The 21,014-nt window shown below is 39.0% G+C and overlaps 1 protein-coding gene and 1 pseudogene across 1 annotated transcript; both read left to right on the top strand.

The window, feature by feature from the left end:
- Positions 1-847: 847 nt before the first annotated feature.
- Positions 848-2,145, top strand: LOC120109550 (leucine-rich repeat receptor-like serine/threonine/tyrosine-protein kinase SOBIR1). The gene has a single exon (XM_039123275.1). The coding sequence runs from the start codon at positions 848-850 to the stop codon at positions 2,084-2,086; it is 1,239 nt and encodes a 412-aa protein (XP_038979203.1). The 3' UTR covers positions 2,087-2,145.
- A 2,126-nt stretch (positions 2,146-4,271) lies between these two features.
- LOC120109548 lies at positions 4,272-20,742 on the top strand (annotated as a pseudogene).
- Positions 20,743-21,014: the final 272 nt, after the last annotated feature.

Here is a 21,014-nt window from a genome sequence, read left to right as displayed (position 1 = left end):
AGCATTTTGTTGGAAGACTTTGATGTCAACGAGGGCGTGTCGTTTGGGACCCTTCGATGTTGACCGGATGTTTCAGGGTGTCGTATTATTTGGTTTGCATTACTTGGTGGTGTTTTATTGGACAAAGCTGGTGTGTGGTGTTGGAGTCTTTGTAGGTAGCATGTTGCCGTCCAGAACGTGAAGAAGTAGGAGGAAAAGTTCCCCACGCGCCTTGACTGCTGACCACGGACAATATGGCCAAGGGGTTTGCAAATTTTTTTTAGATCACACATTTTCTACAAGTGAGACTTAGCAAAGGAGACTAGAGTTTTTTTCCAACAATCAGGAGTCAACTGGCCTCTTCTTTGAAATAAGAAGAAAAAGGCCAGGTATTCGGCCTGAAAAAGGATATACAATACAAGAACTTAGAGGGAGAACCTAAGAAAGTCATAGGTTCCAGTATTATTATTTTAGGTAACATTTGATTTGGCTATGAAGTAAAAATTTATTAAAAAAAAAAGAAGATAAGTTGAAAGGAATAAAATCTATTATTTAGATTTTGTTGTAGGGACAAAATTTTTCTCCCACTTTTTTGATATGTTTCAAAGTAGATTGGGGCAAAATTATAATTGAGAGTCTAAGTTTCAAAAAAAAGCAGATAGACTTTCAAGAGCAGTAGGAAGGCATAAAAATCTCGCTTAGACCAAGTCGTCACCCATGTGATATTTGGAGTATGTGGCTGGAAGTCTTTGTGATGCGTAACGTCTGAATGACTTCTCTGAATTAGATTTCTAAGTTGTTAAATCGTCTTCTTATCGCCATTTTCATCCTCTAAGAAATTCCTAGTACATCACCTCCCTTCTTGGCCATGGTCACCCTTCTTCCTCTGCCTGTCATCTTCCTCTCTCTAATCACCTCTTGTAATGGTAGCAGGAGTATTAGAAGTCCAAACAAAAGCTTCATCAAAACCACCATGTTTTACACACCTGCAGAGAAATCAAGTGTTCCTTCATCGGATCAGAAATTTCATATCAATCCTATAGGAGTTGCAGTTGGTTTTCTAACACCTATCCTTTTGTTTCTATGCTGGTTGGCTGTAAGATATTGGAGGAGGAACAAAAGCTGTAACAAAGTTGGTGATGACTCTCGGCCGACATTATTCACCCCAATGATCAGGTCCATTGATCTCTCCTTCTTGGAAAAGCTGGAACAAGGTGGCCTCCAGTTGGAGATCGTTGGTCGTGGGGGGTGCGGCGAGGTCTACAAAGCTGAGTTACGCAATGGAGTGAGAAGAATGAAGATTGCAATCAAGAGGATAATGCAACCAGCAATTGATGCAGGAGAGCTCTGTGAAGGGGAAACCAAATTCCTGAACCTTCAGATGCAGCAAATCAGATCAGAAATCCAAACAGTTGGTCAACTGGGACACCCAAATATTCTGCCTCTCTTAGCTCATGTGTCACGGCCAAACTGCCACTACCTTGTCTACGAGTTCATGAAAAATGGAAGCTTGCATGATGCCCTCAAGGGTGCTTCCGATGGATCGAAAAACCTGGAATGGCCGATCCGATATAAAATCGCACTTGGTGTTGCTGCCGGCCTTGAGTATCTTCATATAGCACGTAGGCCACGCATATTTCATAGAGATTTGAAACCTGCAAACATATTGCTTGACGATGATCTAAATGCTCGGATCTCCGACTTCGGGCTTGCGAAATTGGTGCCAGACTCGATCAGGAGTGCAAGGAGATCGAAGGTGGCAGGAACGATAGGTTACATCGCACCTGAATATTATCAGACGCTGATGTTTACCGATAAATGTGATGTATACAGCTTTGGGGTGGTTCTTGCAGTACTGGTCAGTGGCAAGTTTCCAACTGATGAATTCTTTCAGGGAACAGATGAGTTGTGCATTGTGAAATGGGTTCGGAATGCGATCAGGTCAGATGACCCGAGGGTGGCCATAGACCGGAAGCTGTTGGGGAATGGGTTCGAGGAGCAGATGCTGCTGGTTTTGAAAATTGCTTGCTTTTGTACTTATGATGATCCAATGGAAAGGCCAAATAGCAGGGATATCCATTGTATGCTATCTCAAATTAAGCATTAAAGGTGCTTCACATAAATTCTGCTGTATAAATTATCATCTTTATCTTAATTTGGCATGTTGTTGAGAACCAAAGGATCCTTTTTTTTCAAGTGATTGTTTTAATACAGTTTTTCTATAAAGTTAGTGGAACAATTATGGTGGAATTATTACTTAAAATTCTTTTTCTTTTTCTTTTTCTTTTTATTGAGCGGTAGGGATGTAGAATAGAAGGATCCAATTCTCTAAAAAGTAAAGAATGCATTACTAACAAAACACCAGGGAGGTAGTCAGATTACTCTAGATAGTAATTAAGAAGCTTTTCTTTGCTGCAAAGAAAAAAACCAACTATTAAAGAGAGAAATAACTGTATTGATTACGTTTGGTCTTAAAAGATGTTTTGCTAAGTGTTGGGCTTGAAATCGCCCAACCAAGGTGCCGAGCTGCCTAAGTTGCCGGAGGGCACAAAGATTGGCTGAAGATTGTGATGCACCCCGAGGTGGACATTGTGCTCGGGTGGCGATGGCTCCAAAGCTGGCCGCTCTCGAAGTGGTACTGGAAGAGGAGAGGAGACTATGCTTGGACCTTCGTCCGATGCTAGATTCAGCTTGAAATAGCAAAAACGAAAAAGTCTTCTTGTCGGAGAGTGTTTGGCGAGAAACCCTTCGATGCCTAAGTTAGATGGACTCTAACAAAATAGAGGAGGTATTACGAGAGTGGCAGAGTGACAACAAAGAGGTAAGAGGGTTTGAGAGAACTTACTGGAGGGTCTCCAGGAATGGTTTATATAGGTGAAGGATTGGTGCCCGTCGCCAAAGAAATTCGACCATGTAGATCGACCATTTTTGGTAGCCCATCGCACATCCAAAGGTCACATGCTGGTCTTTCGCCCGTGCATCATGCTCCATGCATCTTGTCCATGCAGTTATGCAAATCGCTCGCGATCATGGCCGAACACTAGCTAGGAGGAGATTAGAAAGACTTACGCACGCCTCTAGGTCGGCTAGGTGGTGGGCTTCGACGAGTTGATCGGAGGTTTCGTGAAGAGCTTTTATTGGTCGGTTTCCACATCAACTTAGTAGTTCTGAGGCATATCTCTAAAAAAACTTGGTATTTATTTATTTTAAATACCATGGAACATTGCAACAGCAAGTTGGTTGAAACAAGTCAAGTTTTTTTCCCCCTTAACAAATAGAGCTTTAGTTTATGAATAGGTGATTAATCTTTGCCTTGGGATCATTTCATAAAACACACCCCTAAAGTTGTCTGGTTTCCATCAAATCCTAAGGAGATGTTGGGATGTCTTGTTGATGGGCATTTTGTCTAATGGAAATATAGAAGATGGAGTTAGGAAAATTTAGATACGGGTTTTGATATGAATGATTTTGGAATGCAATTTAAAAATTACATGATTCAGGCTCATCTCAAGATGGGGTAATCAAGTTGAAATCTTCTTGGGATCGAAAAAATTGAGACATTATCGATAATGACCCAAGTGTTGGAAAGCTAGTTTGCCATTGTCGATGCTCTTGTGGCCAAATCGCATCCTAACCTTCTGAGGAGGATACAATTTAGTTTGCGCCTTGCACGTTCCTATTAAAATACGAATGACAAATGCCACAATGGGTTTTAGTAAATTTAAGAGCCTGTGGACTAAACCGTATGCATAAGAGATTAGGATGTTGAAAGTGGTTTACCTCGTATATCTTATACATTGCACATAGATTGAGATATTGATTCACGTAGAGCCATTTGATATACTTTATCCATTGTCTATGAAGTATCTATTCTCTTAATTTTTTCTTAATTTTTAATTTTTTAATAGATAACCCTAAAACCTAAATTTCAGTAAAACATGTTTCATGTAAGCATATGGATAGTTATAAAGCTCATAGTGCATCTTGGAAAAAAAATCTCCTTGAAGATCGATTTTGCAAGAAAAAAAATATATTATCCAATTTTGTAGTTTCGTGTATTAAACCTTTTTCAAGCCAAATTATCCCTTTGTATATCTAACAACACATTTCCTTTATATGGTGGCCAAAATATATAAAGTGACGAAAATTGGGTTCAAATTGATGAGGTATACATGGAAAAACATCAGAGAAAGGGAGGCCAAGAGGAAAAGGAGCTTCATCAACGGTAGCAAGTTGAGGTGGGGCTTATAGGCGAAGATGTCATATAAGCGATGTGGGGTTGAAGATGAGGTATGACTCGTGATAGAGTTATGGAGGAGGGTGGCGATGTTCATAAAGGGATTACTGGTGAGAGTAGCAATAAGGGAGGGGGTTGTTCTCTTATAGCGCCCATAAAGGGAAGGAAGAGATGGACAGGGTGGCAAACAAGGATGGGGAGGAGGAGGGGCGTCCGCAGGGTGCTAATAAAGATGGACCAAATGTCAGGCTATGAAGAGGATGATGATGCCGATGAAAGAGCACATGGGATGATGGTCAAGGTATCGAAGAAGACGAGGTGGTGAGTTCTATAAGACATGCCATTTATGCTAATACAAACTGGGGGGATATATCTTTTGTACCGATACATAGATATGGATTGGTAACATATATTGCCTTTACTGTTAGATACAAACAATGGCAAGAGTTCACTATCAATAAGTGGCAACCCCAAGTCAGCAACTATACATTGTTACAAGACATATGATAGCAAAAAACTCTATAGCCTTTTGGCTAGCTGGGAGCTTCTCCGACTATAAATTCAATTTTAATCATGTACGTGACTGTGCATGCACCTTTGCAGTGGTTGCAAACTCACTATAGCATTGCACCAATAATAACATTGAGCCTTGTCAACCATGGACCTGAGCAATAATGCAAACTTTAGTATTGAATGGCTTGAGACAAAGATGGTCGAGAGCATTAAAATCATGAGATAGCTTTAGGCGTCACTACCAATGGTCTTAACCTCATTCAAGTACTCCTAGCCCTGCATCACATAGCACCAATAGCTCAACACAACCTTTACAAAGAGCCTGATGTTGCTAATTTTTTAAGTTAGAATTGCTGCATCAACAACCAATATCAAAAATCTGATGAGGAAGAAGACAATAGGATTCACAATAAAATTGTGTGCTTGACCATGGATGAGTTTTTTAGGAAGTTGGAGACGATGACTTCTCTGACTGACTATCTTTGATTGATGACTAATTTAGTTATTACTATTTGTCTATTTAGAAGCAAGTCTAATTTATAAGGGCCAAGCTTAAAGGCCTAGCCTGCATCAGGTGGTCCACTATAGGGGACAACTGTGCTAGCTATAGCAACAGGCTCATCACATCGGACCTAGGTGAGAGAGAAGTTGGAAAACCATATATCCATTCAGATTAAATAATGAATTATATCATCCAAGAGTACTAAGAAATTATATCCATTTTGCAATAGGACTAGAATGTAGTAGCCTAGATCAAAAATCTTGATGAGGCTTACTAGTTGGCTATGCAGGTTGAAGGGTTCTTGAAGAATAAAGACCTCAGGATAGCTTTTCAAGTGGAGGTCCAACCTATGCCCAATGTTAGCAATCTCAAAACTAGCCCTATTGACTCGCTCCTTAAGGATGCCCCATCCAAGCCCAACATTGATAAGTTGAAGATAAGAACCACCTTGAGTGTAACTAAATCTGGTGTCTAATACTACAAGTCTAGAGGTTATGCTCATGTAGTTGCATAGTGTTTTAATCAAACTCTTATTGTTACTAGCCAAGTTAGGTAGAACACACCGATCTCATTAAGAAGATATTGAGTCAGCTCTAGAAGACCTTAAGGACACACAAGAGGATAAGCCCATTGTCAATGAAGTAGAAGAGCCTAGCTATTGCTCCCTCATTCTTTACCAAGTCTTTGTGGCACCTTAGGAAGAGAAAAAGATGGATTGGAGGTACAATAACATCTTCCATCATCCTATTGTCTACTAGGATCTCTCCATCAATCATCATCGATGGTAGCAGTAGTAAGAACATGGCCTCCAAGAAGCTTATTAATAAACTTAGGCTACAATTATTTATTAGCCAGTACCATACCAAGTCGTTTGAGTCGATGACCAAGCCATATTGCAAATAGCAAGTGTCTCGTCTCTTTCAAGTGCAACAAGAAGAAGTCTGTTGGGACATGATACCACGAAGGTTAGTCACGTCTTTATGGGTTGACTATGGATCTAAGATCATGATGCTTTCTACAATGGTCATGAAAATACATATACCTTCACTCTAAGTAGGAGAAGGATCAAGCTACTACCGAGATCCGATGAAGAGTGGAAGAAGGTGACAAAGGAAGAGCATGAGAAGGTAAACAAAGTGCTAGTCTACTCTATCAAACTATAGCACCTAGCAAGCTAAGCTTGAACCTCCAAAGTTATTTGATTATTAGAAGAAAGTCTCCATCCAAAACGATAATCAATGCTTGAGATTTTGAGTCCATAATACATTGAAGACAATTGATCCTATGGTATGATGATCCTAGCCCTTTAAACATTAAATTTCATAACTAAAGTCTAAAAAGAATATTGAAATAGGCCAAATATCACCAAAGATGACGATATTAAGGACATAATGGAAATCATATTGAGACAAGACACACTGTTGCAAGGCTCCTAAGAATCCTTGGACCATCTATGACCAACCAAGAGGGGTACCCAAAGTGACACTTGACTATCCAGTGTCAAAAGTTCAATATAAAATTAAATGAAGTTGTAGTATTGTCAAAAGGGTTCAATATAAAATTAAATGAAGTTGTAGTATTGTGTAATCTAATGCATATCAGTCTAAAATATGGCTTCATCTTGATTATCATAGATTGAGCTTTAGACTTAAACTACTTCTATCATATTTTCCATTGAGAAAGCCTTGCAACACCACTTGAATTATCTTAATTAGAGCTAAGATAGATAAGGAAGTTATGGGTAAAATATTGAATTAGTATCAGTGCAATCTAGGTGCAAAAATTAGATAGCAAGGTGTCAACTATCAGATAATCAGAAAGTAGTTCCAATGCTGTCCAATTAATTTGGAAAGCACTAACCATATAATTTAATCTAATTGGATTTTCAAATATCTCTGAAGTCAGATCAGGATAGGTCCAAGTCAATTTGATGTCAATTAGTATGCCACTAGAGATCAACTTGAATGGCAGTTAGTATGTGTTAGATCAACTTAGATAGAAATAAGTATGCTATCGAATTTGTTTTGCTTCTAGAAGCATCCACACAATGAGTCTTATCTAGGTGGTCTTAGGATTTCTTTTTTGAGTTTTTCTGAATAATGAGGACAGCTTGTTGACCTTATCAACTGAAGCTGTCTTAGAGCCTCTAAATACCCTGTGTGTGGCCCCTCTTATTATCAATAAAAAAAACTTGTTTATTTAGGGACAACTCTTCACATTTTGCCTTGCATGGTGGGTTTCATTCAAGCTTTAGTTGATTATGGGGACAACGGTGAGCCCAATTAGTGGAATGGTCATGGCATGCAATGATGGTGTAACTTGGTATGTCTCAATGATAATGGAGCCCTTTGATAGTAAGGCAACAAGTTACTAGCTATATTTTAGTATGAATTTGTATTATAGCCTTTTAAATTTTGAAATAATTCCTCCACTTTATAAGTTCTAGGTTTAGATTAAATGTCATATGGTATAATTAATTCTCAAATTATTCTTTCATAGTTTCAATCCAAAGCTAACATAGGCCATCCTTACATACATAAGTGATATCTATGCATCACAAATGACCTAATCACATATCTACTCTAGTAGCCAAATAGAGAAAAAATGGGCAATCTAGAAAGAATGGAGTAAACTATATTTAGGTAAGCTTTTGGAAGAGAAAAAGAAGCTTTTGGAAATATTGTTGCTTGACGTTGAAGAGAAAAACAAACTTCTTTATGTGAATGAGTAGGAGAGGATTTTTGCTAAGAAATTTCTAGAGAATTTGGTGGCAAAGCAAGAGATACACTAGAAATAGTGGGCTAAAGAGATTAAGCAAGGGATAAAAGTGCAGGTTTCTCCCACAACGTTGCCAATGCAAGAAGGAGAAAGAATTGGATCTCAAAAGTGGAGGTTGATAGAGTTGAAAACTAAAAGTCAAGCATGTCTAGTGTTGACCTTCATTTATTTAAAGAGCTGCAAGAGCATGCATTGAAAGTTGATTGGGGAAGATTATACCCAGAGCAAATAGTTGATCTTATGGGGATGGAAATCCCTTTCACTAAGGTGGAAATTAAGGTAGTTATTAATGACATGCCAGAGGATAAAGCCTTGGAGCTGATGGTTTTCCACTAATTATTTTTCTAAAGTACTCGGATTCCATTTGAGTTGACTTGGTTTCTTTCCTTGTAGGGAAAGGTTGAAGTTTTTGGACAACCAGTCTTTCATTGCTCTGGTGCCTAAGAAGTCTTTAGCTAAATAAATGAGGAATTTGAAGCTTGTTACCTTGATGAACATTCTCATGAAGGTGTTAACAAACATGTTGAAGTTTGTTGCAAAAGACTTCATGATTTCTATCAATCTTCTTTCTTGGCTAGTAGTACGATTGTAGATGCTTTTATTATAGATCACAGGTCATATCCATTTCAACACACCTACTAAGAAGGGGTTGTGATCAGGTTAAACTTGATTTAAAAAAATATATAATATGGTGGGCTAGGACTTTAAATGTGTTGAAGTATTGATGTTTTGGTGCAAGATGGGTCTCTTGGAATAAAGTCAATTTTTTGAAACTACTAAAACATCTTTTGTTATTAATGAAGAGCCCGGAGCTTGGATTTCTTAGAAATGAGAATTGTGCTAGGGATATTCTCTATCTCCATACCTTTTTGTCTTAGTGGTTCATTTCCTTAGCAATATCCTATCATTGGCCTAGTCAGAGAAAATGTTTATGAATTGTTTAAAGTCTAGGTGTCTTTGTAGCCCCATGGTAATTCAGTTCGCAAATGGTATTCCGATTTTTGGTGAAACTGAATAAGAATTCCATCCATGCACTCAAGCTCATCTAGATGATTGGAACTCTTAGTAGGACTTAAGACAAATCTAGTAAAACTCTCTGATTTTTTTCAGTAATATTCAAGGGAAGGTTAAAAGATATGCTTAGATTTTGGGCTGTCAGCTAGAATCCTTCTTGAAAATTTTAAGGTAGAACTACATGTTTCTTATAAAAAGTTAGAGTAGGGATAGAGATGTCATATCTTATGCTTTCCAAGAAGATATTGGAAAACAAGACAATTTAGGAGTAATTATACTAGCCAAATGTGCTATGACAACCCTAGCTATTCCATACATAAGCTATCATAAGCTATCCATTAGCATAAAGATATCTTTTATGCTTACTTTTTACCTTTTTTATCAATTAAACGACCCATATTTTGTAGTCATTTTAAATTTGGTAGCCAAAAAGAAATTAGAACAAGTTGTGGTGTAACTATTCCAATAGGTATAAGTTTGCTTTCCCATGTTTCATATTCATGATCCAAATAAAGCCAAATAGTTAAGTTAGGATGTTGGATGTGCCTGTGTAAAAGGTTTATTTAAGAATTAAACTATAGAAAATGGAGGCTTGTGATGTGGAAGATTTGTTGGGTATCATTCATATTTCTTAAGTGATTCTTTGGTCCTTATCCTCTTTATGCATCATGTTATTCTGCTTGAGAATATGTACTTTTTTTATAGAAATTGTGGAGGTTTTGTCCAATACTAATTTTAAATTATTAATATTTTTTCTTCCCCTTGGTGCAATGAAGATGATGCCTTGCAAGAATGTATTATAAAAGTGGTTTGCAAGCATCTGTTAGATATTGGTGGGACGATAAGAAGACAAAATGCAACATAGATCAATTCAAGATTGTTAAGAAAATATATATGCACTAGATGATAGTGGGAAAGATGGCTTGCCCTGGTTATAGAAAAAGTTAATTTATGAGTAACACAAATTGCTTAGGTAATTGGAAATTAAGTCATCGATTGCTCTGGTTATATATGACATCAACATTAGATTCCAGAGTTGGTTAGTTATCTTAGTTAAAATATTTTGAATAATAAGATTTTTGGTACATAGTATTAGTGGACATAGATGCAAATTTTCTTTAAGAGACTTCGATTTGTTGCTTAAGCTCGAGTTAGAAGAAGAAATTAAGAGTTTGATTTTGGATTAGAGTTGGAAAAATGACTGCCCTAAAATTTGGTTGAAGCTCAAATGTGTGCTTGTTGAGGATGAGGAAGAGGAGTCACAGCAAACACTGAACATCTTGCAGAAGTCTTGGTGACTAGAGGTTGGAATAAATTTTAGTTTGGAATGGAACAAAGTACGTAGGGGTCTCCTCCATTAAAGGTTTCTATGTTTTCTACATTGTGGAGGGGTTCTCTGTTTGCGTTTCCTACCAATCTAAAGATACATTTTCTTGAAAGGTTCCTATATTTGTTTGGCTATGGTAAGCAACAAGTTGTTAACTAGAGAAAACTTTAGAAACATTATTGGAATGGGCTTGCTAGCTGTTGAAAAGTATCAGAAAATAAGAAATAGTTGGCCATCTCTTTATTCATTATTAAGGGATTGCAGGTATGTCAAAAGATTTCTATCATCCCTTTAAGATTTGCAGAAGCCTGCAATCTACTACTGAGCTTTTTGTCAATGGAGAAAGAAGCATGTGGAGAGTTTGAATGAAAGTTTGGGATATGATGGCTATAATGCTATTTTGGCTTGTTTGGCTTGAAAGAAACTAAAGAATTTTCAGGTAATTTCTGAAATAATTAAAACATTCACTATATTGGTGCATACACCTGTATCGAGCATACTGTATCGTATCATTACCGAACAAAGACTCGTTATGTTGAATCGAACCCTGTATTAGGCATATCGATACTTTACCAGCACGGTATAGGTAAGGATCTGGTACTAAGATTACAAACTTGTCACTCCCCAATTCGGAACATAACATAACCATGCTACTGTAGGGTACCACCCACAATAACATAAAGCCAATCATATGTATAAAAATTCTACTTATACAAAACATAATAATAATGGTCCAAAGCCTCTCATTAATTAAATAAGAATCAAATTGCTGGTATAGAGTTTCTAAACCTAATGTCGTGCGAATCTGGAGCATGACATGGCTGTGCTACCGAGGGGTACAACCGACGATATCAAGAAACTAAACATTTCAATTAACTTTCAAATTCATCATAACTTTCAAATTTATCTCAAAAAAAATATAATAAATAAAAGTTCAAGTTTATTATTCATTAAATGCAACTAATATTGGTTCCGAGTATCTACATCAAACATAAATACCAACCGATAATTCTTAATATTTCTTCATCCTTATTGACCCTATTCGCTTAGAGAGAAAAATAAAAATAAGATATATAAGCGATAAAGCTCGATAAGTAAATCTTACTCTATCTTACTAGATCAAGCATAAGTTTTTCCATATAATGCATCATTTAAAAAATAACAAATATTATAAAATAAAGCATTTTATAGTACAATATATTAAAACAAGTCATAAAACTAATCATGCAAGCATAAACCATTCATATTATATAAACATGGTTCCAAGTTATTTTGCAAATTAATTTATAAATCATTCTTCTATTATTTAACTATATTATAGTTCAAAATATTGCTCAGAGATATTCATGCTATGGTCACTTTGTACCCATGACACGGCCCGTGTTCATCATCGATAAAATATCATAGTTTGTATTCATTACCAATGTTAATCATTGGCGAAGGGGCATTTTCGTTGGATGCTAACTTCAGAGTATCGATTTTCTAATTCTAGAAATTATACATAGCTATTTGAGAGCTTTTAGAAAACTTATATCTTTTTCTTAAAACATACATATAAATAGATAAAAAATACTAAATGGCATGATCATATTCATATTTCATAACAAAGATATTTTTATTAAAATATTAATGAAACTATTTTTTATAATAAAGCATGATTTTTATAACATATATGTTAATTCATAATTTTAAGAAAAGCATGATATTTTCATAAAAAAATTTATGCACGAAAAAATGATCATTTGAAAAATAATGAGTGTAAGATCTACTTACCTCTTTCACCTTAGACCGTCAAACTTCACTAGACAAATTAGTTAACCATATTTAAAATATTAAAAGCAAAATTAATTTCTGTTTGATGATTTTAATAGAATTAAAATACTAAAAAAATAAGATGGTTGGTTTGGTGATAGTGTTCGGTGGTCCGGAAAGGTCAAGTCTAAGCAATTTGATTAATGAATCATGGGGTATAGACTCGATCAGAGCAAAGGTCATTCAATAGAGTTTATCATCAGTGGGTTCCAGGGATACTTAATAAGACCGAGGTGATCAGTTCAGTAGACGGGCTGCGCACTAGGGCGGTTTAGGATCTCTTTGTGGGGTCATCTCAAGTTTGTAGAATAGGTGAATAGAACCCCTAGGATTCATGGGTTTTTTTACAAAGAGAAACAAGTAGTGATAGAGAAAGAAGAGAGAGAAAATAAAGAGAAGGAGAGGATGGTCTCTCTCCATCCTCCTCTTCTTCTTTCTTTCTTTCTTTCTTGGTGAACAAGGGAGAAAGGGAGTGGGCCGATGGCTGTGGTCACGGTGGGGGTCAATGTCGGAGTGCTGGCAATATTGTCGGAGGTTCAACTATAGGTGGTGCTAGTCGGCGTTGGCGACCGATGGCCGAAAAAGGGAGAGCATGATCAAAAATAGGGCAGAATAGAGGTGGTCTTGGATTGGTGGATTCGTATCCCTGTCACTCACCGGCGGCTGGGGTCTGGGCAGATGCAGGGAGGTGGTTGGGGCTCTCGGCGACGAATGCTGCTGCAGCGGTGGTTGGAAAAGGGAAAAGAAGGACCAATAAAAATAGGAGAAAAATTGGGTCCCCTTTTGTCGGTTGATTTTTGTCTAATTTCTCAGCTGTGAGTCATTATTTTGGATTGTGGGAAGAAGAAAAAGGGAAGGGAGGAAGCACAAGGCGTTGACTCAGCTTTGGTAGCCCGATTTTTGGCGGCATAATGACCCTAGGCGGACGACGCACAAGAAAAAGAAAGAAGGAAAAAAAGGTGACGGTGGTCAACGATCGTCGATGGTGCTTGAAGGAGAGTTAGGAGGGCTTTATATAGAGTGGAGACTAGGGTTTCCTAGTCTCCAGCAGAGTTCGAGGAGTCATCCTCCTCCTCCTCTCCGTGTTCAAGCAGGGCTTTGCCCTGTTCGGATCCTATACGGGCCTTCGGGCCATTCCAGGCCGGTTAGTGGATCGGATCTAGTTCGGTCCTTCACAACCAAGATTCTCATATCTTCAAAAACCCATATTTTAAAATCCATAAAATTATTAAGTACGAGTTCATAATAAAATAATCAATGAAAATTCTACTACGAAAGCCTCTTAGCATGATTTCCAAGCCTGAATGACTTTTCACTCCTAGCCATAATAAACTACTATTATTGGTAGTTTGAAAACTAATGAGGTGGGTAAAGATTACCTACTTCTTTCATCTTGAATTCTTAAAATTCAACTGAGTGAATTACTTGAATCAATTCAATACCATGCAAGGCGCAATTAATTCATATTTAATAAATTCAATGGTATTAAAATTTAAAGAGAGAGAAAAAGAGGGCGGTTGGCCGGGTGACGGCGTTTGGTGGCTCTGATTGGGTTAGATTTAAGCGACTCAATCGGTGGATCATGAAGCAAAATTTAATTAGGGTCTAAGATTTCAAGAATGCTTGACAAAGGCTGGGGTGATGGGTCGACAAGCTGTGTAGGTACCAAGGCAGCTCAGAGCCACTTCATTTGGGTTAAGTTAGATCCATAAAAAAAGAGAGATGGGACACGAACTGGGTCCAAGGATCTTCTTAGAGAGAGAAGAAGAGGGAGAAATAAGAGAGTGAAAGAGGGATGCTTTGCCTCTCTTAGAAGAAGGAGAGATAGAGGTTGCTAGAGCGGGAGATAGTGAACATTCGGTGCAGCGACCAACTGATGAGAAAACAAAGAAAAAAGGGTCAGAAAAATAGGGGAACAAAGATTTCCTTATTTTGGGCACTGGCTGTTCATCGGTGGCCATGACTTCACCATGCAGGATCACAGAGATGCCAAGAAACTTGGCAAAGGGTCTTGCATCAATGGGCAGTGACACCAGTGGCTGGTAAAAGGGGAAAAAAGAGAAGATAACAGGAGCGGAATAGAGGACGACAATGGTGATGGAAATCTGGTGTTTTTTTGCTAAAATTGAATCGGTAGCCATGATCTTATATACAAAAAAGTAGCGGAGAGGGAGAATCCATGGGTGGTGGTGCTTACCTCATCTTCGGCGAGCAGTGGCGGAAAGCACAAGAACACGATGCGGCAGAACTCAATAGAAGAAAGGGAGAAGGAGGTGGCGGTGATCGATGGTGGGTGGTCATGAGGGGAGGGGAGACCTTCTTATAGAAGAGCTCTAGGACTGTTCTTCTTTGCGTGGACACTATTTTCGACCTCCATATGTGGGAGTCTTCTATCGTCCGCTCATATGTGGGATATGCGTGGGCCAACCAATTGGGCCAAGCCCAAGTTAGGTTGGTTAAATAGACCAAGTACTGACCACATCCTCACAGAACCTTTATTTAAACTAATACCAAGAAAAAGAGTAATCATCCAAAAAAAATCTTATCTAAAAAAAAATACTTAATTCAATCTAATTAATTTGATCTAATTAGAACTTTATTTTCATGAACTAGGCCGAGTCAAAGCTTTGACCCATTCAACATTTCAGATCTAAAAATCAACCCATACGGACCCATAACCCAAAAAAGGCAGGAGGAAACCTCGACCTAAACTCGACCCAAATAGGATGGGTCAGGTTGATAGTTTTGGTTCGGCTACGGTGATTGACTAGATTCGGAATCGGAGATGCACAGGCAAGGACAGGCCGCTGCTCCTCGACATTCGTAGACTTCTGCAGGAGTGTGGTTTTCATCAGGTCATATACGTTTACTGAGAAGCAAACGTTGCAGTAGACTAGATGGCTTCTTATGCACTTCACAATTCTGGAGACTTCGTTTGGATGGATTGTGACATAGTGTCCGGTCCTTTATCTGGTCTTTTGTTTTCTAATTTTATTAGCCGCATCCATGCCCGTAGAATATGAACCGCCGTTGTACCCAAAAAAAATAAAAATAAATAATAATAATATAATATAATAATAAATCTCAAAGCCAACATCATAAGCCTGATCTCACTTTGTCAAAGCAATAAGAAAAGAATGTATCCCATTACATGATGTTTCTTTTGCTTCACCCAGAAAACACGCACAAAAATGCTTGAAACTTCCCTCATGCTTCTCTCCTTTCATCTCCATGGTTGTGTTTCTTCGTGGCTTAGAGATCAACAAGATCGCAAGCTCTTTAATGGAATTGGAAGATACTAGCTTCCAAGAGGAGCTGTGTGGAACATAGCCTTTACCCTTTAGCTACATACCATGCAAAGCAAAGCTAGACTTATGAGGCACGAACTACGAGGTATCACTTTAAGACTGGAAAGAACCAGCAAGGGTGCCCCACGATCGAACAGAATGGCTCTAGCCAAAGGGATCTAGATTAAGCCCTGGCCGTGAAGCAAGGTAGTTGGGTTCACTTGGGCTTTATTCCATATGCTTCTATACTTGCTCTATTAATATGTGCCCTACCAGCAACCAAGCTGGCAGAGCCCCTGCTACTACTCTCCAGCCTTTGAGGCCTTACTTTGTGCAGCAATTCTTGAGGAAATGGCATCATCGGCATTGGCTTCAGCATCGGCGGCGGCTGCGGGGCCGGCGCAGAGGCAGAAGATGCAACTGATGAAGGGAGAGCGTCACCTCTTCTCATCGTCGGACGAATAATATTGTGATGAAGCAAACCCTTGAAACGCATTCCCCGATGGCCGTGAAGTGGATGTGAGGTCGTTGTTGTACCTCATTGAGGACATCATGCAACGAGCAACTCCTGCCATTTTAGAGGTATATTTGACAAGCTCCCTTAAATTCAATATATATATATATATTTTTCTTTTCTTTTTCTTTTCTTTTTTTTGAGATTGGCCTTTTAGATGACTCTAAGTTCTGCTGAGCCATCAAATTATGGTGATGAAACAAAGCTCATGTTATGTATATAGACAGTTATATTTTTAGGCTTCGGCCCAGTCACTTAACTCGATGTGTGGATGGCAATTGGCCAATAGGTGGTCAAGCCATTGGAGCCAAGGGATCAACGAAAAAGCCCACGCCTGTCAGCCCATGTAAGAAAGTTTCTTCCATTCTAGTCCGAGCCAATAATAGAGCTTGGAATTCATGGGTTTTCCACTTTTGTAAGCCTAGAATACAATTGAAGTGAAAAGCTGAATCAATGGATCAGGTGACTAAAATTAGAAAAAAGGGTTATAAATTATAAAAATAGTTATTTTAGAAAGATTAATAGATAATATTATGATAAATAAAAATTTTAAAAATATAAAAAAGAAAATTAAGAAGTATTAACTTTTAAGTAGATTGAGGCGCGAGCAACTGCTACTCGTAAACTCTTTGGAGGTTAGTACCAATGACCTAGATTCTAGTTCTGCCCTCGTCCCAAACTTGGCCAGGCTTCTCCATTCTAGTTCTTAAATAAATAAATAAATAAATAAATATATATATATATATTAATGTAAATTATAAAAAACTGCTAATATAAAACTAGTTGGCATGAAAATATAAGATCATAAAATTTTTAGTAATCATGTTGCACCACCACTTATCAAGCATTTGCTGGTTCATGACTGATGAGTTCAGCTGAGTTTGCTGTCCTTGGATGTTTGAGGAATCATATTGTTTATAGAAGTACAAATAGGTCGGGTCAGGTCGGATCATGAGTGACCCTGATCCAATTTGGTTTTTTGTTCTAGTCCTAATTTTGGACCCAGATCCGACCCCATTGAATATCGGATCAGGTCGGGTCAGGTCCACTGTTACAATTTTGATCCAATGAATTATTTCGGTTGGGTCGGATCCATGTATAATCCGAACCCAACCCAAAAAATTTGGGTTTAGTTCGGGTCCGGGTCGGATTTTCTTCGGATCAACCCATCCATTGGCTTCAGAACTTGTGTTTGCACCTTCGTAGGCTCAAATAATTTTACAGATTTAGGTCGGGGTCGGATCGGATCGTGGGATTGAAAATCTAAAATTGTTCAAATTTCAAATGGAGCAGATCGGGTTTGAACTAAAATAGGGCAAAATTTTGACAGGTCCAAGATTAAGACTAGCATTTGTCTTAATCTCCCTGTCCTGCCTGCCACCTTGAGAATTCATCATAGGTCAGAACTAAAAATTTTTGGCAATTCCTTTAGAAATGAAGCTTACCCACATGTAGATCATATCAGAATACAGACAAGAAATCCTGTTGGCATTGTGAAAACACTGTAATCATGCGGCAGCACTGCTGACACAACAATAGAAGCAAGTAGCAAAGCTCTTTCTTCCTTCATCCTTACAATAAGCTCACAAACTTTACTGTTGTTGTCGTTGTTCTTCTTGGTGTGCAGACGCCGCACACTCACTTGGAGGTTATGGAAGACAGAGCGCATCATGCTGCAGTTGTTGGAATGCTCGAAGCCCTCGCGTACCCCATTCACAGGATTGCTGCTGAGGTTAATGAAATTAACCTCATGACCAAACCATAAATTTTATCCGTAGATATCACATTAACTTATATTTTTTGAGATTGTTCTCCGTTCCCTACCATTTTTCCAGCATTCTTCTCTCTTCAAGCATTAAACTAGGTTATTGCTAGTTAAATTTGGTGAGATTTCAGAGAAATTCTACTGATAAGATGTCTTTTGCCTGCTCTCACATCTTAGTTCAAGATCATTATCTGGAAAATCTATGCAACAAGTCTTGGGTAACAGCATACATTTATTATTTTATTTCTTCCACCATATTGTTATAGATTACGTAACAAGTGCACGAGCGGTGCCGATGCCCATGCAACGACGATCGCCTTGTTGCACACGTTGTCGAACTATGCATGGGACGCAAAGGTTATCCTAGTTTTAGCAGCTTTTGCAGTGACCTATGGGGAGTTCTGGCTGACAGCCCAGCTTCATACCATCAATCCCCTGGCGAAATCTGTGTCACTACTTAAGCAGCTCCCTGACATTTTTGAGCACACCCATCTTCTAAGCCAAGATTTGACGCCATTAACAACCTCATCAAGGCCATGGTGGATGTTACAAAGTGCATTGTTGAGTTCAAGGAGCTCCCCTCAGAATATATCTCCCCTGAATCCCCTGAATGTCGATGGCCATGACCCATATCCCAACTGCTGTCTACTGGACCATTAGAAGTATTGTAGCTTGTTCCTCTCAGATCATTATGCTCGTAGGCCTTGGCCATGAGTAAGTTCATGCTCTTACCTGCATCAATAACAGAAAACTCAGAATAACTCTAACTTTTGTTCTCTTTATTCTTATTTTTTTTCACAGGTACATCAGCTCCACCACTGAGGCATGGGAATTGTCGAGTTTAGCTCACAAAGTTAGCAACATTCATAGGCACCTTACTAAGCAACTTGCCTTGTGCCATCACCATATAGGTTAGTACCTAAATCCTAAATATATTCTCTTGATTTAAGCTAAGAGCATATTTGATGTAACAACAACCCATACCACACCTATAAAGGTTAGCTGAAAGGTATTATTTGAGTTTCTTGATCCTATATTATAAGTACTCAGGATCTACTCAGTGTATAGCTGTTGTAGGACTAAACACACGTCCGTACGAATCCTCACATACTCCCCCCGCTTCTGTCCGACGTCCTCACCAAGATTCAAATCAATTCAATCTAATTATAAGCACCATAATCGGCTCGTAGTCAACCTCGATGAGCCTGTGTCTTGTAGTCCATATAGGCTATGGGCTGGATCTACTCTGATATTATTTGAAACAATTCAGTAGCTCACTCAAAAGGCTAGATGGAAGGTATTATTTGGATTTTTAGCTCTATATAAGCATCCAAAATCTATTTAGTGGTATAACTGAGGTGAGAATAAACACACGCCCGCAAATCCTCGCATTTGGAGCTCTAAAATTCTTCAGCTAAAGTAGATTTAACCTGTTGATTTTGTGAATCCTAAACATGATGTGCTCCTTCTAATTTAGAAAGTACATCTTATCCGTTGATGCAGATGAGAAGAAGCATATCGAGACTTACCAAACACTTGCGCGTCTCTTCGAAGTTGCCCATCTTGATAACTTGAAGATCCTTAGGGCATTAATGCAGTCAAAGGATGATCTTCCCTCTCTGATGGTACTAGAAAGAAAAGAGTTGGTGTTGATATGCTGAGACGAAAGATCGTTATGTTGTTCATCTCGGACCTCGACATTCCCCAGGAAGAACTCCTAGTTCTCGTTCAGATATACAACGATACACATCAAGGGAAGCTCGAGAGGCCCTATGAGATTGTCTGGTTACCGGTCATTGATAGGCACATCCCATGGAACAGCGGCAGAGAGGAGACTTTCAATCGCTTGGCATCCATGATGCCATGGTACTTAATGCACCACCCTTCGCTGCTCGATCGAGCTGTGATCAAATACATCAGGGATGTGTGGCACTTCGAGAAGAAGCCTCTGCTAGTGGTGTTGGATCCTCAGGGAAAGGTAGTGAATCCTAATGCCCTCCACATGATGTGGATATGGGGCACTCTAGCCTTCCCTTTTACCAGCAATAGGGAGGCAGCTCTTTGGAATGAGGAGACTTGGCGGCTTGAATTCCTCGCCGACGAAATCGATCCTGTGATACTAACATGGGTATGAATTCAAAATCTCATTCTATTATGCAAATATATCATACCGTACTGGTTCGATAACGGTATATGATATAGAGAGTGAATTGACACTCAGTATATCAAACCAGTCCGTACCATATCAATATAGTAATAATATTGGTATTGGTATGGAGCTTGGTATCAAAACAGCGTACGTACCTTGCTCTCATATTCAATTTACTCTATGCATGGCAGGTGAGAGAAGGCCGGTATGTTTGCCTGTATGGCGGCGAGGACATCGATTGGATTCGGAGGTTTGCTACAAGTTTGAGGAGGGTGGCGCAGGAGGCAAAAATCCCCTTAGAGATGGTGTATGTGGGGAAGAGCAATCCGAAGGAGCGAGTGAAGAAAGCCGTGGGGGTGATCGCGGCGGAGAAGCTCAGTGGCTACTGGCAAGACCCGGTGATGGTGTGGTTCTTCTGGGTGAGGCTGGAGAGCATGTGGCATCCAAGATGCAGCATGGAAAAAGCATTGAGGATGACACCATCATGCAGGAGGTGATGACCATGCTCAGCTTCGACGGAAGCGACGAGGGCTGGGCGTCATAAGCCGGGGCTCGGTGGAGATGGTGAAGTCCCAGGGGAAGAAGCTTGTGGACTGCCTGACGCAGTTCGACGCATGGAAGGAAACTGTGGAGACTGAAGGATTCATTCCAGCGCTGACAAATGCATTGATCCCATACCACACCCATGAGCACTGCACTCGTCTCATCCTCCCGGCGACAATGGCCGGATCAAGCATCAGGTGATTTGTGCCCAATGCAAGCGTCCCATGGAGAAATTCATCCTGTATCGCTGCTGCAATGACTGAGATTGTCGTTAGGCCAGGACTACCTTGGAAGTTTGAATGTGTGTGGTTCGAAGGCAAGCTTTTCTGTAGGCCTAAATAAAGTGTGTTTGTAATGTTTGAAGTGTCTTGTGGTCCTCCTCACATGTGAGATCACTGTTCTTGTGAGTTGTTTCCAGTAATCTAATTTGTCTTTGTTATGGACCTATGGTTCAAGAAATAAAATTTTCTACATTTCAGTGATAAATGAGCAATGCCTAGTACCTTGTCATTTCTTGGATGATTAATGAGAATTTTATGTCCTTAGAAGCTACTCATCATGCCGAACAAAGAAATGATTGATGCGTAAAACGCA

The sequence above is a fragment of the Phoenix dactylifera genome, unplaced genomic scaffold, assembly GCF_009389715.1.
Source record: "Phoenix dactylifera cultivar Barhee BC4 unplaced genomic scaffold, palm_55x_up_171113_PBpolish2nd_filt_p 002362F, whole genome shotgun sequence".
NCBI classification, from domain to species: domain Eukaryota; kingdom Viridiplantae; phylum Streptophyta; class Magnoliopsida; order Arecales; family Arecaceae; genus Phoenix; species Phoenix dactylifera.
Note: the sequence above shows the minus strand (reverse complement) of the source record. Positions and strands in the feature narration are given on the sequence as shown.

What these genes read in the sequence shown, in the direction of transcription:
- LOC120109550 (XM_039123275.1), top strand. Translation starts at nt 848, where the DNA reads ATGGTCACCCTTCTTCCTCTGCCTGTCATCTTCCTCTCTCTAATCACC.